Below are 24,995 nucleotides of genomic sequence, written 5' to 3' on the forward strand. Positions count from 1 at the left end.
ACAGAGCGCTAGTTGAGCTCTCAGCATACGGTGAAAGTTCTAAAGTACCGACCGCCAGCAGGCCGCGCTGCCTGTCTCTGGAGTCTCTAATTCAAAAGAGCGCTCCACTAGGTTTATCCACCTTTTCCTTTGAATGCATGAGGGAGGGAGAACAGATGTTAAAAAGTAGTGCAGCCAGACGGGTCTGTGTCGCTGTCTTTCCCAACACGGCTTGCAAAACACGATGATGAATTTTTAATCGAGTCAGGTCGCGTGCAGAGGGCGATGGTGGCGGCTGCACTCAGGGAAATGACGGTGCGCGTGTCTGCAGTTTATACCGGTGTATTGGTCACACCGGGGTAGAAGTTAAGCACACTTTATCGATGAAAATATTGGATATTTAAAATTTGTCTTGTATAGCAGATTTTACGGTAATAATGCTTAACTCAATGTAATAACGCTCGAGAGATCAGACTCTCTCTCAGTGACATCAGAGTGATTTCATTGTTACTTTACAACATGAAAAATAAATCCCATATATCTGCAAAAGTAAAAAGGTTTCAAAAGAATCAAAAGTACACAAGGGGTGTCTCTTTCATGAACCCTCGCCCTCCCTCTCCGTCAGCTGGAATGTGTGGCATCTCAGAAATGTCACTTTCAGTTAAAATGGAGCAGCGGGCTGAGTGTGTGTGTGTGTGTGTGACGCTGCTTTGATGTGAACTGTGTGAGACTGAGAGCAGGAGCCGAGCAGAGAAAGGTACCAGGGACCACACGATGGCAACTTCTAGGAAGAACAACTTGACCTGGACGTGACCCTAACACCAGGACGGGGGAGGGGGATTACAGGATATGTTGTCTGGTGGATGCTCTTCAGTTATTTTCTGCTGCAGCCAAACACACTTTTCTCAAACTTTAAATATTAAAGGCTCCGTCAGCTTCACCGGCCACCGCCCTTTTCTCTATTTACAGAGTCTACATGAAAAGGAAGAAGCTTTACAGTCTTGATTTTCAGCATGGGAAGTGTTCTTGACTCCATTTGTAGTTGTTTGTATGTTTGTAGTCCAAGAGAGAAATCAGCAGGCTTGCAGGAAAAAACTGTTTGTATGGAAACCAGAAGCAGCCGCTGATGGCAATCCAGCTCCATTTCTCCGTCTCTATAAACAGATATCTGTATCAGAGGACACTTGAGTGACAATTCTGCTGGATGCTGAGTAATGAGAGCCAATCAGCGTCGAGGTTCAGGCTTCCCTCTACCTATCAGAGCTCCTTCCACCGGCACGCTCGCAAACCGCACTCTCAGGTCTGCTGATGCAAACCTCCTGCCCTAACCCTCTTTTTTTACTAATCGATGCTTTAAGTTCAATTTGGTTCATAAAACTGTCTTCAACACGCAGTATGTCAATTCGACCACCAGGGGGCTCTCAATCAAAACAGTAACAAAAGATGACGTCGAGGCTGCCGGGGGAATCATGGGAGTGATTCTCTCTGCTATTCCCACCCAAACCCCGATAAAAATGAACTCCGTGTTGACCGTAGTCAAGACGACCGGGCGAAAAGAAGAGGACACGTTTACAGACGAGCTAATGTGTTAAAAGTATAATTTACAGGACGTTTTTATCACAGCAGCACAAACAGCAACAGGATGGCAACTTTCAGTGGCAGCTCACACTAACTTATGCAGCAGTCTTTGATGTAACGTCCAGTGTTTCCATGGAAACGATAACCATGGCACTGTTGTCAATGTAAACTATAATAATAAGGATTTCTGTGGCTTTGATAACTGTTGGAAACATTTGAGCTAAAGTAAGTACTCATCAAAATCAATACATCATCAGTTCAGTCCATATTTTATTAATTTATTTATTTTAGATAAAAAATTCTACATGTGAAACCTTTAACATCTGTGAACGTTGATTTTTGATGCTGCCATGTTGAAATCTGTCCTTAACAACAAACCCTTCGTCTACAGATGCACGACGTGCAGGAAGGCGTTTAAATGTTCCTCCATGAATGTAGGATAATGGGACTAAACTGATTCACATTATACTCTGTGATCCGAGCATTAGCTGGCTGTTTGTAATCAGTATGTCATTTATTATATCATTAAAACTTTATTATTGATTTAAATCAAATCTAAGTTCAAAGCTCTTATTTTAAAATTTGATAAGCGCTCTGATTTGTGTTAAATATTTACAAATGCTTCTCGACTCTCGTTACAACTCGATCCCCCTCAGGGGCAAATACGTTATTTAATAAGTCACTCGGTCTTGAAATATTTACGGGACATTTGCATTTTTTATGTACAGGAGTGTGTAACTGTCATTCATCAGCAGCAGAGAGTTGGTTCAAAGGATTTATTGTGTCTCATCACCACTTTGTCGAGGGTAAAAATGGATCACAAATCTCAGGGTGCGGAGCGGGTGATGTTTTTTTTTTGTCCCAGATTATCAAACATTGACACACCAGAACAAGGTACATCAACATTTCAAACTCAAAATAGTCATCTTTATGTGAACAACAAGTTGGATTTAATGTGAGTTTTTTCTCTTATGAGCTTTAAAGGATCAGTCTGTAACATATCTACTGAATTAAATGATAAAGTGAGCTTACTATATGATCAGACATTCAGGAAACATGTTGAAGTGCTGGCTTCTCTGACAACAATGCAGCAGTCAGTATGTCCTCCTTCTAACTTTAGATTCTGGTCCTGAATGCTCTGGATTTGTTTGGACCAGAGAAGGTAGGCGCTTTTAAGACACCCCCCCACACGGCCGTTTTGGATGCCCCTCGGTTTGTCAGATATGAGAGCAGTTATCAGGTCAACAGGTGTTGCAGCGATGGAAGCGGAGCAAGAGAAGTGGTTCAGATAGAAGTGATTGTACCCGACCTAAAAAGCCTCTGCATGTTTCTAATAAGCTCCACGAGCAGAAACGTGCTCAAACTAGGATCATTATTGGAGATGCTTTTTGAAAAATGGAGAGAGGTTAGAACACAGAAAGGTTTACAGACCCATGCAGAGCTGGATAAACACTGAAGCTTCAGAGTCCACCACATGGTGACCTGTGTGAGCATCTACTCTAGAGAGGAGGGGGGGGGGGGGGAGAGACAGCTCTCTACAATGTTTGGAATTTGCAGTACCCATTTTAAACACTAGGGGTCAGAGTTACATACTGCTCCTTTGACATTGCTCAAAAGGTTTCCAACATGGGGTCCAACACAGAAGATCTCATGTCGTGTATGCACAGCGTGGAGTCAGACAAAACAAACAGGTAGCGTGCATTCAGGAACTGTATTTATTTTATTTTCAGTCTTTGGTAAGAACAGGGCGCTGTTTAAAACCTGCATGGTGAGAGTGAGAGGAGAAAAGTCGTCACCATGCACGATCAAATATCCACACATCACGACCTCTTTCAGTCCCATTTGTGCAGCGCCTTCATGCCCTCCTTAAACCCTGCTTTGATACATCTAGACCTTACACAGGGATTTAGACATTCAACATTAATGAAACATTTTTCCCACAATCAGCAGATCACATGCGGTCCGAACCGTTGAGGCTTATCGTACATATCAGCTGTCACTAAACCTTCACTCAAACCTGTCAAAACATTTTGTTCACAGGTTTTGTCAGAAGAATCAGCGGCTTAATTTTGAACGTCATCTTAAAATTATTAACATTTTGATTGAAACCAGGAGAGTTGGATGTGGTATCAGATATACATATAATGTTCAGATGACTGACTCAGGAACAGGGGACTCCAGATCAAGAACCCATCAGCCTCGCCCCGTCGCCCCACCTGTCAGCTGATTCATCTCATTCATCGACATTTGCTCTCCACCACCCTCGAGACCAGGAGCACAAAGCCTGCACAGAGAGCTATCAAACTCACTATTCCAGGCCCCGTCGATAACAGGGCTTGCGCTCTTTACGGCATCCACTGACCCGATTTCAAAGTCTATGCAGTTGGCTCTCTCTCACTCCACAGTCAACCCTCAAGGGGCAGAGAGGCCGACCACTATCGACATTTAAAAGTGGAATAATGCATGCATAATGCTTAGGCACAGGGGCTGCGTTGGCAAACCTTGTGTCCCACTACGGTCCATAGGGGTAAGATGGATGAGTTTTTATACACACTCGCTCTAAATCCCACTCGTGGAGGGCCTGGGGCTAAATGTAGCGCGCTGCAGGAGCTCACTCAGAGAATGCTGAGAAATGTATGCCTCTCTCTCTCTCTCTGACAATACTAAGCTTCAGTTTGCAGTTTTTTTTTTAACTCACCACATATCAGTAGAGCCGAGCCGATCTTACTCATATTCTAAGAGCTGCTGGGGCCGAAAGAGAAGAACATATTAAAGCAGAACTGAGCGTGGATCTGACCTTTAATATCATGTATCAAGAAAAAGCCTCTGCCACTTCTAGTCCTGTCCTCCATCTTTTTATTTTATAGAACTGAGTTTTTTAAAGTGGGGGCATTTACCACAAGGGTGTAGTCAGGTGGAGGGATGGATGGATGATGGATGATGGATGATGGATGATGGATGATGGATGATGGATGATGGCTGGGTGGATGGATGGATGGGTGGATGGATGGATGATGGATGGATTATGGATGATGGATGATGGATGATGGATGATGGCTGGGTGGATGGATGGATGATGGATGGATTATGGATGGATGGATGGATGGATAGATAAATGGATGGATGATGGATGATGGATGATGGCTAAATTGATGGATGGATGGATAGATGGATAGATGGATGATGGATGTTGGATGTATGGATGGATGGATAGATGGATGATGGATGTTGATGGATGGATGGATGGATGGGTGGATAGATGGATGATGGATGTTGATGGATGGATGGATGGATGGGTGGATGGATGGATTAATGGATGGTTGGATGGATGGATGGATGGATGGATGAAGAAATGGATGGATAAATGGATGGATGGATACATGGATGGATGGATAAATGGATGGATGGATACATGGATGTATAAATGGATGGGTAAATGGATGGATGGATGGATGGATGGATGGATGGATGGATGGATTAATGGATGGTTGGATGGATGGATGGATGGATGGATGAAGAAATGGATGGATAAATGGATGGATGGATACATGGATGGATGGATAAATGGATGGATGGATACATGGATGTATAAATGGATGGGTAAATGGATGGATGGATGGATGGATGGATGGATTAATGGATGAATGGATGATGGATGGATGAAGAAATGGATGGATAAATGGATGGATGGATGGATGGATGGATGGATGAAGAAATGGATGGATGGATCAATGGATGGATGGATGGACCGATAAATGGATGGATGGATACATGGATGGATGGATAAATGGATGGATGGATGGATGAAGAAATGGATGGATAAATGGATGGATGGATCAATGGATGGATGGATCAATGGATTGATAGTTGTTGAATGTAATGGTTGAATAAGAAGAGAGGCAAATGGAAAATGACTAAAGGCCGTTTACAAAAATGGACATATAATGAAATGAATGAAAAACAAGATCATCGATTGTTGATAAAAACTGAGGATATATTTGAAGAAGTGCTCGGAGACCAAAGCTGGAGTGTTGACAACATGTGAACAAATGGTTACGATAAAAAGCTCATCTATTCTGTGCTTAAAGAAACAATCAAAAACTTGCCTCTATCACTATTTTGAAACGGTTTGTCTCAAAAAAAGAACGAGGATTTGAGATTATTTCACACAGAGTCCTCTGTGGTCTTTGGTTAGCCTTTATGAGGAATGCTACTGAAGTGGAGCCACTGAGGCGAGAAAAGACAGCGAGCAAGTCGAGCGAGGTCCCTTCGGAAGGAGGATTAACATTACTGAGCTGCCTTCATGTGTGTTCACAGCCTTCTGTTATGTAATGTTACCAGTCTGAAGCTGCAGGACCGGTCACACTGCTTCTACAGCAGGTGAGCTGCATTCATTCACACGACACTCTGACACACAAATCAGACTGTTGTGTTTTCACTAACTGGATGTTTAAACTCTTCAGTCGTCTTGGCATTTTACCCAGTGTTAGAAGAAGTAATGTGACGGCAGTTAATGTTTGTGATGTTTTACCTTGAGTCACACAAATGTTGATCTTTTTAAAGAGAACTTCAAACGCTAGCTGTCTCTTTAAGTCAAGCCAATAAGAATCCAAATAAATCCATAACTCCATCCATTCACTAAACTGCTACCCAGCTCAAGCTTGATTATTCCACACCTCAGAGCAGGGGGGAAACACACAAACACACACACTGACGGAGTCTTTCAGCCCTTTACTCCATTACAAACACATTAGGAATACACTGATATTAAACTGTGGAGAATGTGCACTGTTGTACATCTAGTGTGTGTGGAACAAGCTCAGTGGACGTGTGCTGTGAACTCACAGAGTAACATGTATGTCCATCTTTCTAAAACGTCCTCTAAATATGAGGAACATACTGATCCACAGACTTTAGACTTCAGACCAGGTTTTAGGGGGTCTTAGGTGAAGTCGTTTTCTAAGTCCTCAAGATAGGAACGTGCTCGCTTTGTGTCTGATCACACCTCATTTTGAAACAGACACGCCTGGGTGCTGACAGGGATTCAAGTTCATTTTCTTTAAACAACATGAACGCTGGGAGTAATAATGACAACTGAGTCAAAGGGGGAATATGAAGACACATGCGCTGCACACCAAGAGACTTTCTGCCCGGTGTTCGATAGGGCCCAAGATCTGTAAAAAGTATCAAAGCATCAAAAGATATGACAACCTTAAGTCCTGCTATGTTTAAAAGCTTATGTGGGGTTAGGACACACATGTCAAACAAACACACATAAAGGCAATATCTGATTATTTTTTAATTACAATCTGTGTAAAGCTGTGAGCAGAAGGGGCTTGGTTAAACCATAGACTGTAATGGAGGAAGCCTGAGTGATGTCACCTGTCTGTTACCGCAACAGCTGCAGGTAATGCTACGTTAACTGAACAGGCCTCTGATGCTCTGAACAAACTGAAGAAGTGATACGTGCATCAATTAATTCATTTAAACTGAACTTTTCATAGCCAGTTTAAAAATATAAGACCAGATGGATGGGGTCGTCTGTGACTCTGACAGGGACATCGTTGACGCTTTGAAGTTTCTGTCAGCTCAGCATGACCTGTATCATCCTACATGTCTGTTTCCCAGGCTCAGGTGACAGACGAGGACGTCAATGTCACTTACAGCCTGCCATTCCCTTAAAGGAGGAATGTTCGACTTTTTGATCCAGTAGATGTCGCCCTTGAGCACCAGCATGAAACCAAAACAAACTGCTCTTTGGCCACACCTCCTCTATTCTAAAGCCTCCGCTCTCCCCCAGAGACACACCTCCAACCCCCCCTACACTCGCGTTCATACGAAGGAGTTATCACTTAGAACGCATCGTAATTAAGCACCATTACGCGCAAGCAGAGGACAAAATTGTCCTTTGCTCAAGCTGCAATCACCTGTGTCCTGCATTGTTGTGTTAGCATGCTAATGTTAGCGCTCTTTAGTTAGCTCGTAGCTTCATATTGCACATAAGTGGACACAGAATGACCGAGATCTAAAAACTCTGACGTGACATTCAAATAATCAGTGAGTATGTTCTTCTTCTTCTCTCTAGTTCTTGACTAAAACAGCTTTTATACACAAGGGGAGGAGCCGGCCGTCCCGTCCATGTAAACACGGCGCTGACAACAACACAGCCAGCGGGACTCGAGCTTCTCCCTCATTGTAGACAGTCATGACTCAGAGACACATTTACACAGGATAGACTTGATTTCTGATATATTTGTGTGTTAAATTTGGCACATTCTGCCTTAAACTCAGACACTATTTTTCTACCAATTGGAATCCAATTCATATCTGACTCATACAGGAGCATTTTGAATTGCCTTGTTGCTGAAATGTGCTACATAAATAAACTTGCCTTGCCTTACGATACAATACAATATGATGGGACACAATACAAAACAATTTGATGCTATAAGAAACGAAACCCCAAACCCTCAGAGTCCTCAGATGACATCGGCAGCATAAACGTGAGCGAGCTGAGCTTCCTGAAAGAAATCAATTAACGGGAAGTAGGACGAGCCTTTCATTTCACAGAATCAGACATGTTCCCTCCTGGTGTGAAAATGCGATGGGATTTTCTTCTTCTCTGCCTCCTAACAGCAGCAGAGGAAAGCCGGCTTTATGATACCACGATTCACTGGCAGCCTAATGAGAGCCACAGCCCTAAGCTGTTTATGTGGCATAAAGGCTGCTTCTATTACCGCTGCTGTCAGACGAGGGGAGCTGCTGGGGCGGCGGGGTGGCAGCGCGGCAACAGTTCAGCTCATAACAGTTTATATTTGACTAACGGGACTGGAGGTCGTCTGCTGGCAGCGCGGAGAGGCCCAGACAGGAGGCAGAACCAGCCGAGCTGCTGCCAACCTCCACGCTGACCGGGAGAACACGAGGATGCTTAGTGAACGTAATGAGACACAAGGGGGTTTGTAACAGAGGGAGATGATCACAGGAGGTCTGCTTACCCAGTATTTAATGTCATAATGAGCGTGCAAACACACACCAGCACAACCACACGGCTAATTAGTGTTTGGTGTTACTTTATTATACTCGATATGTAAAGTTTACAGACGACCTGATGGGACCAGGAAACCAGGAAGGAGAGTTCATGTCAAAAACTATTTTTTGACACTATTTTATTAAGTTACATTCTTCGGGCTATTGTTGCGTTTATTGGATAGCTGAAAAAAGACAGGAAATGTTAGGGAGGAGAGAGTGGGGGGATGACATGCAGCAAAGGGCCGAGGTCGGATTCAAACCCACAGGCGTTGCAAGGACTAGAGCCTCTGTACCTGGGGAATGAAACGTAACCGCTAGGCTACACGGCGCCCCACGTTCCTTTTTTATAACTTAATCAAAGTTACTATATTTTCGCCTTAGGGAGAACTGTTCACTTTAAATTAGGACTGGACCAATGTGAGATCTTTGGGGCCGATATCTTTCTTAGGTCTGTCATCGATCTTAGAGATGGATAGACACATTTGTTGGGATGATCCCTCAAGCAGGTATCAAACACGTGTGGAAAAGATTTATACTGAAGACAAGATGCTCACTCAACTGGAAAGTAACTGTGCGTGTACGGTCGTCACCGCTCGACACTCTGGAGAGTGATGATGCTTGCTGTAATCCATATAGCGCCCTCTGCTGGTGACAGCCAGAAAGAGAACCGCAACAATAAAACTCAAACTAAATGCGATTTGACTGGTGAATAAATCTGCGATAAAATTAGCCAATACAATATAGTCAATGGATAAGCAAATATCGGCTGGCCAATAAATCGGTCGGGCTCTGCTCTAAACCAATACAATAACTCCTTAATGCCCAAGACAGAGGTGTTTTAAAGTGACATTTTGTGCTCTGCAATCGGCAGCGTGGGACTCGAGTCATGATAAAAAAAAGTCATCAAGTCAGTTATGATGTGTCCGCCCTTCATTTCCCTCTCAACACATCAATCCACATCCTGGCTTCTCTCCAAGTGCAAGGAAGCAAGGTGACGATCCCACAACAGAGACAAAGACAGATAGAGAGAGGGAGGGAGAGAGAGAGGGAGGAGAGAGAGAGAGAGAGAGAGACAGACAGACAGAGAGAGGAGAGAGAGGGAGAGAGACAAAGAGAGAGAGCGACAGACAGAGAGAGGGAGGGAGAGAGAGAGGGAGGAGAGAGAGGGAGAGAGACAAAGAGAGAGAGCGACAGACAGAGAGAGAGAGGGACAGAGAGAGAGAGGAGAGAGAGGGAGAGAGACAAAGAGAGAGAGCGACAGACAGAGAGAGGGACAGACAGGGAACACAGCCTGCTCTCTCCTGATACATCTAACAAATAGAGAATCACTGCAAACTCTGAAGGTTCATTTTAGGACAGAGCTCTGTGAATTTAAACTCCACTGCAGGTATAAAAAAATCACAACAACAACACAGACCTCTGCAGGGCCAACTCTCCTCATAAGCAGCCGTGTTCTTTGAATCTCCTGGCTTGAATCAAACAAACCGTGTCTTTGTGTCGTAATCGTTTCACAGCAGGGCGGCTGGAAAGTGGACCTGTGATGTCGACGTCTGCCATAACAAGGAAGATCATGAAACCGTATCCCAGACTGATGCAATGCTCCGATCAAACAATCCTCTCAGTGTTACACACAACACTGTTCTGCAATGGGTTATGGTTCTCTGCGGTTTATTTGAAGGCCAGGTGGTGCTTGACTTCCTGTCTTTGAAACTTTAGTGGATAAAAACTGGGAGAGGAGAGAAGCCTGGCTGAATAAAAAGCATCCCATCTTCATATCAATCATCTTATTTTCTTATAGACTGGAGCTCATTTTTAGCTCTTACGGGTCTTCATTAAAGGCACACTATGTCAAATCCACCACCAGGGGGCTCAAAATCAAAACAATAACAAAGGATGACGTCGATGCTGGCGGGGAATCATGGGCGTTCTCTCTGCATCCCTCCCCCCAGTGAAAACAAACTCTGTGTTGACTGTAGTCAAGACGACCGGGTGAAACCGACCTGAGGAAGAGACGAGCTAATGTATCCGAGTATAATTTACATGACGTTTTTATAACAGCTCACGCTTCCTTATGCAGCGACCCTTGACGTAACATCCGGTGTTACCTTGGCAACGATAAACATGTTGTGTCTGTTATGGCGGCTACCGTGACAAGACACGTCCCGTTACAGATATAAAATGACAGATTTCTCTGGCTGTGATAACTGTTTGAAATATTTGAGGTAATGTAAGTACTCAACAACAAAATATATCAAACATTTTAACAAATACGCTCACTTCTGTTCTGGTGAGTGGGGAAAGCTGCTCATGCTTGGCTTCCGTCCACAAACTGATGTGGGACAGCAACATTTTTGTTCTGTTTGACTGAGCTCTCTAAGCTACAGAAAAACGTATTTAGTAAATGTTTGACTTTCTTCCCGAGGATATTAAAGCTAGGACCCGACTGATCATTTGGTTTGCGGCCCAGGTGAAAACAAGAAACATCTTAAGCCCTGATGCAAGCCCCCCCCCAAAAAAAGTTGTCATTTTGAGAGGCTAAAATATCGTCAGAGGCCGGTGAATTCTGAGGATACCTTCAGATGGTTTAGGACTTCACTTGACTTTAAACTGGGTTTAATTATCTGGGAACAGCTGTTAATGCCTCTCAGAGGACAATGTAATTGAAGGACCTCGTGTAATTAAAGTTGTAATTCATTCCCCTGTCCTTGTGCAGCGAATTGTTTAAAGCAGGGAGACGAGTGCTAAAAAGACACAGGAGCTTTGTGTGTGTGTTTGTGTGTCTGTTTGTGTGTGTGGGTGTGAGAAGGCAGTAACAGAGCCCGACGCTGCTGCTGCTGCTGCTGCTCGATGATGTGGACTCACCTTGGCGTTGGCTTTGGTCTTGCTGCTGCTGCTGCTAACGTTGTTGTTGAGGCTGGAATTAGCATCTTCATGAACTCTGTCCAAAAGCCAGAGGAGGAACTCGAGGGCATCGTGCTGAGAGTTTCCCCGAAACTGAGAGGCGTACTTGGCCACGATGCTCTAAGAGGAGAAGAGAAGAGACATCGTGATTAATGTGACACTTGGGGAGGATTTCAGAAGTCGTTAAATACTGACATGGTTCGCCGACGAAATGAGGAGCTCGTCATTTAAGAAGTTAAGACTCGGAGGTTTCCCCTCAGGGGGCTCATTAGAGAGATTTAGAGAAGCTGGGACATCTCTCTCTCCCCGTCTAATCGTCACTTTAAGTTATCTAAGAGCATCTGTGGGACATTATTTACCTGAGAAAAGATCAAGTTCAAAAACATATGTACAGTTCTGTCATATCTGAAAAGTCAAGTCTTCATTGGAGAAAGTCTGTATCCCCTCACAAACACTGTGAAGTCCTCATGTGCAGTCTCTGTACTAATTAGAATAGGTGTTTTCAGACCGTCCCCCTTTTATATTGATTCAGCACCGCACTGCAGGAACAACAAACTATTTTAGTTCCTAGAGTAGATACCATGGTGGTGCGAATGTAGATCGAGAAAAGCCCCCATGGTGTGAAGTTCTCAGGGAACTCCCCAGGGGATAGTCCACAACAAACCCCCCCAATGATGAGAAAAGTCCATCCTCTCTGTCTTTTGCCTGCTCCTCTTTTCAGAAAATGTGTGCTCAAACAGGCCGTTTTGGAGATTTTCCCTTCATGACATCACAAAGGGCAGTAGCCCCTCCCCCCAGGTGGGTGACACTCCCACAGCTAGGTGTTTGTTCTGCCCTCTGAGTCTGCCTTCTCACCGTAAACAATAGGACACGGAGCGAGAAAGCCTGAGTACACCCGAGCCCTTCCAGAGAGGGGGCGTGGTCAGACACAGCTCATTAACATATTTAAAGGTACAGAAACAGAAACAGCCTGTTCTGAGCAGGGCTGAAATAGAGGGGTTTATAGACATGATCAAATATAGGATCAGAGTGGATTTAGAACAAGAAACTTCACACACATGTTTTGAGGAGCTCTGAGACTTATTTAAACTGGTTGAAGAGGAGGATGACATGTGACCTTTAATCAGAAGGTCACTCATGTCTTTTGGATCTAAACCCTCCAGTGCTTTCCAAACCAGCAGCAGTATTTTAAAATCTATTCTCATGCTGAATGGGAGCCAATGTGAAGACCTCAGAAGTGGAGTGATGTGATCCACTTTCTTGACAGAATAAGACTGACAAACACTGGGGTTAGGTAAAATCCCTGCATACTATTTTTGTGGGGTTTTCTTTATAAAATATTGTATTCAGGGTGCTATTTTGGCTTCATCAGTTAATGAAGCACGAGTCCTGACATTTGCAATAGTTGTGCCGCTCAATAATATTCCAAGAATCCAAACACATTCATGCGCTGCACTACGAAGAGTGAGTCATACAAAGTAGACACCAAACCTGACAGGTCTAAGGAGGGAGAAAAAACAGCCAGACTGTCTAATTCAATTAGGAGGAAGGGAGCTGCGAGTTTACGAGTCCGACTGAGAAACGACGACACTCAGAAGTAATGACTGCATTACCACTACGCTGGGCGGCTACTTGTCCGTCTCTCTGCGTCTCTGTGTGTGACTGACAGGATCCAAGCTCTGCTCAACACCTCATTAACAAGCAGCACGTTATACCTGCGCTGCCCCAGGACTAAATATAAACACACACACACACTCTAGCGGACAGAGACAGCCCGCTAATGAGCTTCATCACTACGAGGAAGCACTGACAGGGGATGGAGTGATGAAGGAGAGGAGAGGAGAGGAGAGGAGAGGAGAGGAGAGGAGAGAGAAGAGGAGAGGAGAGGAGAGGAGAGGAGAGGAAAGGAGAGGAGAGGAGAGGAGAGGAGAGGGGAGAGGAGAGGAGAGGAGAGAGAAGAGGAGAGGAGAGGAGAGGAGAGGAGAGGAGAGAGAAGAGGAGAGGAGAGGAGAGGAGAGGAGAGGAGAGGAGAGGAGAGGAGAGGAGAGAGAAGAGGAGAGGGGAGGGGAGGGGAGGGGAGGGGAGAGGAGAGGAGAGGAGAGGAGAGGAGAGGAGAGGAGAGAGAAGAGAAGAGAAGAGAAGAGAAGAGAAGAGGAGAGGACACGAGAGGACACGAGAGGAGAGAGGAGAGGAGAGGAGAGGAGAGGAGAGGAGAGGAGGGGAGGGGAGGAGAGAAGAGGAGAGAAGAGGAGAGGAGACTTGCCGAAAAAGGTAGGGTGCCAGTGACCTAGTGGTTAGGTCGCGCCCCACATGTACAGAGGCCATATTGCTCTAAGCCGACACACAAAACTTCCGACTTTGTCTACTGTCTAAAATAAAGGCATAAAAAATCCTTTAAAAAAAAAAGTTGCGGTGATTTAACAAAATTGCAACTGCATTTTTTTAATGAATTTAACCAGGAGGAACCTCATTGAGATTTAGATTCTCTGTAACAAGAGTGTCCTGTTGAAGACATGCAGCAACATAATCAACAAGTTACAGATCTAAAACACAGAGCAACATGTCCTGAGTCACAGAGCAGAAAAGTCAACATTCAAAGCATCGTCCTCAAACACCTTCAATCTACTTTTTAAAAGATTTAAAGAGACACAGATCATCCTGCAGGAGACTCCAGGCCTGCGAACCTGGAACTCCTTTTCCCCGTTTAAAGACTTTGGGACCAGATCACAAACATAAGCTTGCAGAGCGAAGACGGTGGCTTCCAGCACTTTTGACATGTAAACAATTACACAAGTACGAGGAAAGCAGGTTAAATAAGTAAAGCTTTATAAATAAATGATTTTGTCTATGAAAAGACAGCTGACTCGATCATACCATACACATGATGAGTCAGAGTCCTATAGGGGTCGGGGGTTGCCATTGGGATTGCCACATAACAACTTCCTGGAGGGAATGATGATATTGAAACTTGAATCATAGTAAATGGTAAATGGACTTCAGTTTGTATTTCCCGTCTTCTGACTTCTCAGAGCACTTTTGAAACGATGAAGCAGCGGGAGCAACTTGAGGTTGAGTGTCTTGCCCAAGAACACATCGAACATGTGGGACAACCCCTCGACCACCTTCCGATTGAGAGACGACAAACTATACCAACTGAGCCTCAGCCGCCCCGTATCAGGATCCAAACTCTTACAGGAAGGCATGGCAGCTTCTCTTCAAAATAAGTCGACTTCAAAATAAGAGAGGCAGAAAAACAGTAGTTTCCAATGCTCCCTGGTGACTGTTTTCTCCCTCTGTAAAATGCTGTGTGAGTGTGTGTGAGTGTGTGTGAGCACAGCCTGGAAAGCACTTTTAAAAAGGGACACATTTGTATGCCCAGGCGTCAGTCCCGGTTTTTTAATTGAATTCTTTGTAAATGCAGAAATGAAAGCAGGACCACAAAGCACAGAGTTGCAGGAGAGAGACAGAGACAGGAACCGCAGGTCGGTTGAAATGTCAAGCTGCTGTGCACACACGGAGCAGTGTTTAAAGCTGACCTGAGCTCAGCTGAAGTGTTTGTTGAGAAAACACTCGAGAGCGAGTCAAGGAGAGGATGAAGGTGGGCGTCAGGGTCAACTTTGAGGGAGCGCTAAGCTTTTTGTTTAGAGCTATTGATCAGTCTGGAACACAGAGTCTGACTCTCAGCACGCACCTGATTGGTTCTGACTCGATGTGTCAGATTCAGCAGCATTTCTCTTCATTCTGTAAACTTTAAGACAGCTTTATTTCATTTATTAATTTAAAGGAGCAGTCTGTAACATATCTACTGAATGAAATGATAAAGTGAGCTTACTATATGATCAGACATTAAGGAAACATGTTGAAGTGCTGGCTTCTCTGACAACAATGCAGCAGCCAGTATGTCCTCCTTCTAACTTTAGATCCTGACAGCTCTCTACAATGTTTAGAAATTATTTTTTATTGTCAGGAACGGTGATGATGTTTTCAAAGGAACAGCATATTGTCAGTTTTTTTTTTTTTGTCGTTTTCAAAAGTTTGCAATCTGAAACACGTTTTCAAAACCTTCCATTTTTCTGAAATCGTTGTGGTGTAAACATGGCCATTCAGTAAAAAGGATGAAACTAAAATATGAAGGACTCCCTGCTCTTCCACAAACAAACAAAGGAGCAGCCATACATCTGTGCAGTCTCTACAGCAGGGGTCAGGACCTCTCAGTGGTGCCCCATGAGGGAGGGCCTGCACCCCCCCTTTGCCTCCACACCCTCTTGCTTCACCTCACACCATTACCCTTCATGCCGCTCGCACATCCATCCTCTTCCTCTGTAAACAATGACGGATCAGAGTGCTGGCAGGGCGGGAATAAACTATCAACATACACCAAACTAAAACACCCTCCCCGACCGTCTCTGCCTAAAAAACCCATTTACAAGCCACACACCTCACAGCTGTCCCGCCTGAAGAACAGGCCTGGATGGATTTTTCACAGAACGATGACAGAGCATATGTAAGGTAAGAGGAAAAACTGCACGCTCTCTTCTTTTCAACACTCCCTAAAAGTGCGGCCGGTGGGATGCTGGATAGAATCTGTCATTACGTTCTGAATCTGCAGGTTCATGTTTTTTTGCTCCCTGGAGTTCAGACCTGACGCGGGACAGTCATCACTTACAGCCCACTCTTGTTCCCAGAACGCTGTTTCATCAGCAGCACATGACCTCAGAGTTCTCTCTTTTTCCATTTCCAACGTTTCTCTAAAGCAGGTTACACACTACAAGATGATGCAGGCTGATTTTTGGGAACAATCCCCCCCCCCCCGAGGATAAGAGTCAGAGTCTCCACTCGTTGTTGCCCCACAGATTTCAAATCGTCATTATTGAACGTTTGGGTAGAAAGCTGGAGATAACAATTCTACAATTCACTTAGCAGACGTACATCAGAGAGTAAGTACAACACAAGCAAGGATCTAGAAAAAAGGGAACAATGTCAGTAAGAGCAAACGATCAGCTTTGAGTCTGATTGGACACACAGGTGCTGACAGGAAGTGACCAGAGGCAAAGCACAACATTGAGGGCAGTTCTTGAGAGCTCTAATCAGTATAGAAACCATCTTATAAGTCGTCGTTATCAAACAAAAACCATCGTCATTACCATCATCATCATCAATAATATGGAGACCATCATCATTAAGTTAGTAGGTATTCATGAAAGAGCTGGGTCTTTAGCTTTTTCTTAAAGGTGCAGAGGGACTCTGCAGATCACATGGAGTTTGGAAGTTCATTCCACCACCGGGGGGCGACAGAGGAGAAGAGTCTAGTCACCATCTGGTCTGGTTTTGGGGCGCCGGATAGCCTCGCGGTTGTGTTGCGCGCCCTATGTACGGAGGCTGTGGTCCTCGTTGGAGCAGCTCTGGGTTCAGGTCTGACCTCGGCCTGATATATACATCTTAAAAGAAAAGTCTGGTTTAGCTCGAGGTTTCTGCCTCTTAAAGGAAGTCTTTCCTATTCTTTGGAAACACATGCACACTCGCCCCCTCTTTTATGGAGAGCTGCACCTGTCCTTCCTCTTCCTCCTCTTCCTAACATCCGTCCAAATCCAAGCTGCTACCTCCTGACTCATCCACACTGGTTTCACCTCCAGATTAATTTTTTTTTTTAATCATAAATCTAAAGCCGAAATCTTGGAATCGGACCTAAAATTTCCTACGCAAAGGCTGAGAAGCTCAGAAAAGGCGCTGATAAAGGCGGCAGTAAGTCAAGACTGAACAAAGACTTTACGTGTCTGCCGAGGTCCCCGGTGTGGGATTTACAGGCGATCAGGAAGAAAATAAGAAGGGATGAGATGTGATGGGAATAATCGCCTCTGAATGGTTTACAGCGCGGGGGAAAGGGCTCCCTGTGCTCGGCTGAAAGTGAGGAATTGATACTCTCAGCTGAAGCTGTAAATACACCTTCAGCGGGCTCTATCTGTCATGCTATCATTAGCTTACTCGCCATCCCACCACTGAGATAAAGCAGGAAAAAGTCAGGGCAGACTTTTTCGATCGCAGCGGCCCGCCCTGCTTCACTTAAGATTGATGTATTCCCACGGCTTCCTGCAGCCGCGTCGTACAGCGCCGGGGAACATAAATCACAGCAGGTACAATAAACCTGATGGAAATGTTCTCATATTGTAGTGCTTACACAGACACTCTCCTCCTCGTGTTTCTTTATTGCCTCTTGTCACAGCCGTGTAGGTATAATGGAGTGCCCGCTCGCCGAGTCGTGAGAACACATGCTGCTTCCAAAACAGCATATGGTGGCTCTGCATCGCTGCTCGCAAGACGGTCTGGTTCTGTTGTGTTTATAAGTGTGAGGCGCGGTGTTTAACGCAGGGAGACTTCCTCGCTCACTCTCAAAGCTGAGACATAGAAACTGCTGATTATTCAAGTAGGCCTTCTTTTTTTATAAAGTGTCCTAAGTGTCAGTTTTTGGGGGGTATCCCACAGACTGCTTTGGAGGCTCATCCGTAGCAGCCGTGGATTTTTGGGGCGGCTGTGGCTCAGTTTGTAGAGTCAGTTTTCTCCCAATCAGAAGGTCGAGGGATCGATCCTGCAGCTCCTGAAGCTACATGTCCGATGTGTCCTTGAGCAAGACACTTAACCCCCAAGTTGCTCCCGCTGCTTTGTCAGCAGTGTATGAATGTGTATAAATATGATTAGTTACTTCTGATGGTCTCTTTACCTCTACCATCAGTGTGTGAATGTGTAGGTGTGACCTGCGGTGTGAAAGTGCTTTGAGTAGTCAGAAGACGAGAAAAGTGTTGTACAAGCTAGTGTTGTAGTCAAGTCCACTCTAACCGAGACCGAGACATACCCCGAGACCAGAGTACTCCAAGACCAAGACATTTAGGGATCGAGACCTAGTCAAGACCAAGCCCATAAATATCAATGAAAAATCCTCATTCACTTAGACCTCAACACTGCAGAGGTTGTGGATGTAACAAAGGGGATAAAAGTCAAACTACAAATGAATTAAAGGGATTTGTTCTTTTAGAAAGAGGAGTTTTCCTTCTATTGTCAGTGATGACGTAGAGAAATAGCCTGTCAGTGGTGGTCTTGATTTAAAATCCGGAGTCCCCCCAGTCAGACACTGAGACCTTCAGAAAGCGGTCTTGAGACACAGATTTCTGCACTTTTGTATTGCTTTCATTTTTTCAACACCAGACGTTGCCCCTTGATTGGTAAATAACATTTCATATTACTATTTGTGTTATAAATGTTTATTCATGTTAAAAAAAAAAAAAATTGTCGATGCATTTAATCTACAAAAGTCTTCCCCATCTGCTTCACTGACAAACTGCAGCCATCAACCTGAAATAAGAGGCAGTCCCAGCGTGCAAACTCAGCACCACGTCCAGGTGGTGTGTGTGTGTGTGTGTGTGTGTGTGTGTGTGTGTATGTGTGTTTCCACAGACAGTATAAATATCTTCAGAGTGAGAATGAGAGACGGAGAGCAGAGACGAGAGAAGACAAACAGACCATCAGTCCGGCTGTCCGGCTCGGCTGTCACACACCGCCTGCTCTCTCTCAAACAGGACTACTTCAAAACACGCCGGGCTTCACCTTCTCCGGCTGAGCGGAGCCGCATCACGTCAAGCGTAAAAAAAAAAGATAAATCCAGGGGCCGGGCGCTCCTCATCCCTCTGACTTCTAAAAGTATAGTGCCTGTGTTGTTATAGAGCCTTTAAGTCAGGAGTGGAACGTGATTTAGAAAAAAAAGTGTTGTGGACTGTAGTGAAGTGAAACGATTAACTCCAGATTTCATCATCATCAGATGTGCAGCGAAGCCGTCCTGACAGAGCTGACCTTTGAATACAGAAACTCTTTCATAAGCTCAGCTGTGTTTCTAACACTTTAGAAGAGATGTGCTAGATGTGAGGGCGCTTTCCTTGCTGTAGTAATGTGATGTAATATCTAGGTAGAAATGGGACACATCCAATCTAATGTAGACTGTCGCCGACACCAACCAACGCTGATTTAACGCGTTGAATCGGCCGACAAAAGGCAGACGGGGCTGGACACACCACGAAAAGTAGGGCGACAGTTGGAGCGACGATATCCTTGGTTGTGTCAGGGCCTTATGGGAAATTAAAAACAAGAAATAATCCAGTACGGGGCACAATGGTTAGTGCACGCGCCCCATGTATGAAGGCCTTGGTCCTCCAAGTGGGCGGCCCGGGTTTGAATCCCACCTGTGGCTCCTTTCCCGCATGTCAATCCCCACTCTCTCTCTTCCTGATTTCTGACTCTATCCACTGTCCTGTCTCTACATTAAAGTCTTTATATGTGATTTTTTTGATCCAGCAGATGTCGCCCTTGAGCACCAGCATGAAACCAAAACAACTCGCGCTGCATTGTTGTGTTAGCATGCTAATGCTAGCGATCTTTATTACGCTCGTATCTTCACACTGCATGTAAATTTACCTGAAATGAGCATGATCTAGAAACACAGTTAAGCAGTGAGTACAGTATGTTATTCTTCTTTTCTCTAGTCCCTCAATTAAACAACTTTTATACTCGAGGGGAGGAGTCAGCCGGCCGTCCTGGCGATGTAAACAAAGTGAAGATAGGACTCTGAAAACTCTGAAAACATCACAGACAGTGGGACTCGGGTGTTACACCCATTGTAGACAGTCATGACTCACAGAGTTATTTTCAGAGGATAGACTTGATTTATATTATATTTAAGTGTGAAAAATCACATTTAAAGACTTTAAAGGCACAAAAAGCCCAAAAAGAAATCTTGAAAAAAAAAAAAAAGAAATGATCCAGTACGTGGTGCTGCCTTTAGGACTACTGTTAGTGTTGCCGTGGTATCAAAACGTCTGACACCTAACCGTCCAGCGGAGTTTTCAAGCAAAAAATGACAATATAGGAAATTAGAAATATTCAAGCTGATGGTCACGCTTGCTTTCTAGTCGGTTTTAGAACCAACTAAAAGCTCCTCACAGGAGCGTCAAAGTCGAACTTCTTGAAAGGACGTGCTGAACATTTTGAATCTTGACCTCCCTCTCTGCTGTCTCTACACTGAGGTCACTCTGGTCTGCAGTCGGGACATTGTGACTCCTACTCACTCCTAATACCAAACCTAAAAAAACTGAAGAAAAGTTACAAAAAGTACAGCGAGAGCCCTTATCTAAGAGAAAAGTTTATTTTTTCCCACTTCTTTTCGGGCCAGTGCCGGTCTTTTAGCGGCTCTAATAATGACCCGTTGTCAAAGTCATCCCTCGTCCCGATTACAGACTAGAAGAGTTTTTTTTTTATGAGGCTCACAGGAGGGGAGGAAAGGTTTGTTTACCAGAAATGTCTCTCCCTCCTACTCACTCTCTCTCTCTCTCTCTCTCTCTCTGAGTGCTTGCCATCGGAGGCGTCTCAGCAGGGGGCCATCCTCCTCTTCCAGGCTGAGCGAACATGCTGCAGTAAACGCTTCATGGTTCATGGGAGGATGAGCAGACAGACACAAATCACTGCATCGATGTGATGGCGCGAGGAAAGAAAAGGAGAGTGTTTTTCTTTTTTTTTTTACAACTGCAGCCGACTATCATGAGAGGATTTAGCGCTAAATGGAGTAAAGAGGGAATTCTGGAAGTAAACACAGGGGGGGGGGGGGCACATTAAGACATTAAGTTCAATGGCTCATAGTCAGTGCTTTCTTCCAGTACTGGGCCCCTGGTTTTAATTTGACAGGCCTGAGTGAGATTCACTGAGACGGAAAAACATTCTTTAACAAATGTGTCACCTTTAAAGTAAGAGACAAGCAGCCATATTGATTTTTTTGGAACCCCGAACAACCAAACTTGGAAGTGAGGCACCCTTCTGGAGAAGAGCGAGGGGGGGGGGGGGGGGGGGGGGGTTGCCAAACATGAACCGATCATGGCTAAACAGTCATCCCCCATGGCTGACTAATAAGGCAGTTTACCCAAAGCGGAAAAAGAAGCCAATGGGGAAGTGCGAAAAACTGCAGTTCCTAAAGTGTCCACTTGAGGCTGGCTGCAAAAGATCAAGAAGCAGCAGACACCGTTTTGTTTACAGCGTGGTACAAAACAATGAATTTGGCATTAATAGCTAATTTCATAATCTTATTTTTTAATTTTATTTAAGTTGTTTATATTCTTGTATGTTTAAAAAAATATATATAAATATGTGCCAGGATGAACAAAATGTGATGAAATATGACAACTTGTAATGTAGTAAAACAGCCTGCAATAAAGTATTAAAACATTAAAAAAATTGCTAATTTCATACATTTTTTATTGAGCAAAACTAGGGGCGGGGCTTAGTTGACTGACAGGTGAGTGTGTTGGAGCTGTTAGCTTCTTTCTACGTTGATCAAAAGTTAGGTTGAGACGATTTTTCCAATATGGTGACAGCCATCATTTGGCTTCATTAGGGCCTCTTTGGAAACGAATGGGTGACATCACTGAGACTGCGTCCTTATTTCTACAGTCCATCGTTTACCCCGATGTATAATGCATCCTCGAGAGATAAACCGTGTAGAGGTCAAGAGGGATCCCTCTCATCATCACTTATTGAACACTTTAACCGGGATCCAAAAAATTAAAAAACACCCTTTTACTTAACAGGACTTCAGATTTCTCATTCTAAGACCATTCATTCATATCAAACACCCTTCAAGGTCTCGCCGTCCTTCATGATTTTTTGCTATCACAAACATTAATTATGTGCAGAGTCTACAGAGGCTAAAGTTAGTGAAGCTGCAGAAGTCTAAAATGTGCTCTTGAGATCTTACAATCATGAATGATCCATAACCCCATGACTGTTTCTTATTTTTTTTTTAAGATCAAAATAGCATCAAGCTCTTCATCTGCATTAATCACTACTTTTCCCCTCGAGCTTTTGGAACAGGCCGCTCTCTCTCTCTCTCTCTAATACACACGGTTATTAATTCATGCTAACTTGCGGGTTTGGTTGAGGCTATACACCCAAAGTCACTATCATGAAAATCCACCTTCTCCATTATGAATGACACCCCACTCTCCCTGTCTCTCCGCGTCTGTGTGATTGTGTGATTTGATTTGTGCACATGTTGCACGGCTCCCCTCGCCCTACAACCTCCCTCAGGCTGCTGGTTGCAGCAGGGTGGTTATCACTCAGTGAGCCCCCCTCAGTAGAAAAGAGGGGGGGAAGAGGGGGGGAGCCTGCAGCACTGGATCACAACAGTCATGAGTGAGTGCAACCGTAAAAAGCTTTCAGTGTTTAAGTGAGTCACCACTTGTTGATCTATGGACACGACGAGGACATGCATTAATGTTTCAAACACATGACGGTGTCATTTGGACGTCTGGGGATATTTTAAGATTTGAATGGTTTAAGTAATAATGTTGTAAAAGTTGATACGCTTTTGATACCACGTTTTTTTAAGGACTACATTAATGGCTGCATGGTGGTGCAGTGGGTAGTGCTCACAGCGAGGAGGTTCCTGGTTTGAGTCCCGGTCAGAGAGGAGCCTTTCTGTGAGGAGTTTGCATGCTACTCCTAATATATGCGGTTGGGAATAGAGCCTTTCACACTTGCAGAAATCTCCTGAAAAGCTCCTGATATTTCCAGGAGGAGCTGCATGTGTGAACAGCCGAATTCTTCACTCTGACTTCACCCTGAGTTTCTCCTGACAGACCTCCTGGTATTTTGTCCGCAGCAACTCCGAGTGAGCTGATGTCTGAACACAGCAGGATATTCTCCGGAGAATTCACCTCTAGCCAATAGGAGGGGGGGAGTGGCCTTTATATCCTGTTACTGCTGCACAGTGCGTATGCTGTTCTCCACTCTTTAGTTGTGATTCCATTGGACTAGACACAGCATTGATATAAAGACAAATATTCTCATTATAGCGTCGTGTAGCGGACTCTGTTGCTTCGTCTGATATTTCCGTGTTGTTTTTTTACATCACGTCTTACCTCAGGAGACTCCCCCCCCCCTCCGTATGACAGGGATAGTCTCCAGCTTTGAGGAGCATATGTGAACATCCAGGTCAGGAGAATCTCCAGAGCAGTCCTCCTGAAATGATCTAGATGTTTTCAGGAGTACATGTGTGAAAACGACTTGTGAAAGGAATGCTCGACTCCTCAGCACTCCACAATCAGGGAATGCAGACAAACCACCTGAAGGGTTGAACTGTTGGGCAGGTGAGTCACACACACACACACACACACACACACACACACACACACACACTACCTCTAGCTTAACAAACAATAAAATGTTATAGCTGTGCAGCAAAGTGGGAGGGTGTGAAACACTGGAACATGACCTGCACGCCTTTAATCACACACAAGGTTGACCCTTGAACCGCACTCAATCGTGTGCTCATGCGTCCATTCAGATATTTGTTTTGCCAATACAGACTGTGATAGTCGGTTATATACGGCCTACAGATCCTCCTGTAGTGCTCTCGACATACGCCTGCTGTTCTGTGTGTATAGAGCGGTGGCAGCCTGCAGGACAAGTTCACACTTAAGCTGAGGAAAATAAACTATTCGGGGCTGGTAGCTGGGGAAATTCCAGGAGAAGAATGTGTACTAGTAATCTGGCCTGAAGGTAATGGACTCTCTTTATGCATTGCTGGAGTGGCCCACAGGGGGGGCCCGGGGCATGAATTTCCCCCTTTGAGCCCCTATTGACCCCCTCTCTCCCTCTCAAGTGAGCAATATGCACCCTGTCTTCTCCGAGTCGGCATTGTGTGCAGCACCCACAGCAGCAGCAGACAACTCAAAGTAGATTTATTTTATTTTGTCTGGAGACTCAGAGAGGTTTGCTGGGTGTCAATTATTTTGTGATTTAATTTAAAATACCCTAACCAACCCCCCCCCCCCCCCCCCCCCCCCCATGGTTTTCTGTTTTATTCTACACATAGTGCACATTCCCAGAGTTAAAGGGAGGCTAATGGAATAACCACAAACCAATTTACTGGGTTTAACTCTGTGGTTTCAGGGCCCCCGGGGGATCTGAGGGGGCAATATGTGAATTGCCGGTGTGAACTAAACACATGACTGTGATTTTTACAGAAAGGATGCAGTTGGTCTATGTTTCTCTAAAGTTGTGGTCATGTGTCGACCCTACATGAAAATGTTGTAAAGGCATTATGACTTTTACTCCCCTGTGAAGTCATTTCTGATCATCTCTCAACGGCATGGAGGATGGACTACAGGTAATAACACAACAACTTAGTGATGTGTGGCAACTTATGAGTGAAACACCTGTGACTGTCCTCATTTAAAGCTCCATGTGTTCAACTTTTGATTTGAGTCAACTGTGACACTCCTCGAGGACACATTTCATCCTGCATTCATTTAAACAGTCAAATGCATCACTCAGTATTTGCTGCAGAAATTGTAAAAAGAAAAAAAGAAAATGTTTTTTCCTTCAGCGCGTTGTTGGGTAGGTGTCACTTTGTTTGACACCCACCCTGACACCCGCCCATTTCTGCTTTTATAGGTCTTAAAGAGGCACTGGTAGTA

The 24,995-nt window shown here is 44.6% G+C and overlaps 1 protein-coding gene across 1 annotated transcript in view; it reads right to left on the bottom strand.

Annotated features, from left to right (window-relative positions):
• usp43a (ubiquitin specific peptidase 43a) overlaps nucleotides 1-24,995 on the bottom strand; it is a 123,201-nt gene that overhangs the window by 96,278 nt on the left and 1,928 nt on the right. Inside the window, exon 2 of the mRNA XM_061062651.1 lies at nucleotides 11,449-11,607. Coding sequence (XP_060918634.1) covers nucleotides 11,449-11,607 — 159 coding nt within the window. The remainder of the gene's footprint in view (nucleotides 1-11,448; nucleotides 11,608-24,995) is intronic.

Source organism: Labrus mixtus, chromosome 2 (genome assembly GCF_963584025.1).
Source record: "Labrus mixtus chromosome 2, fLabMix1.1, whole genome shotgun sequence".
Taxonomy (NCBI): Eukaryota; Metazoa; Chordata; class Actinopteri; order Labriformes; family Labridae; genus Labrus; species Labrus mixtus.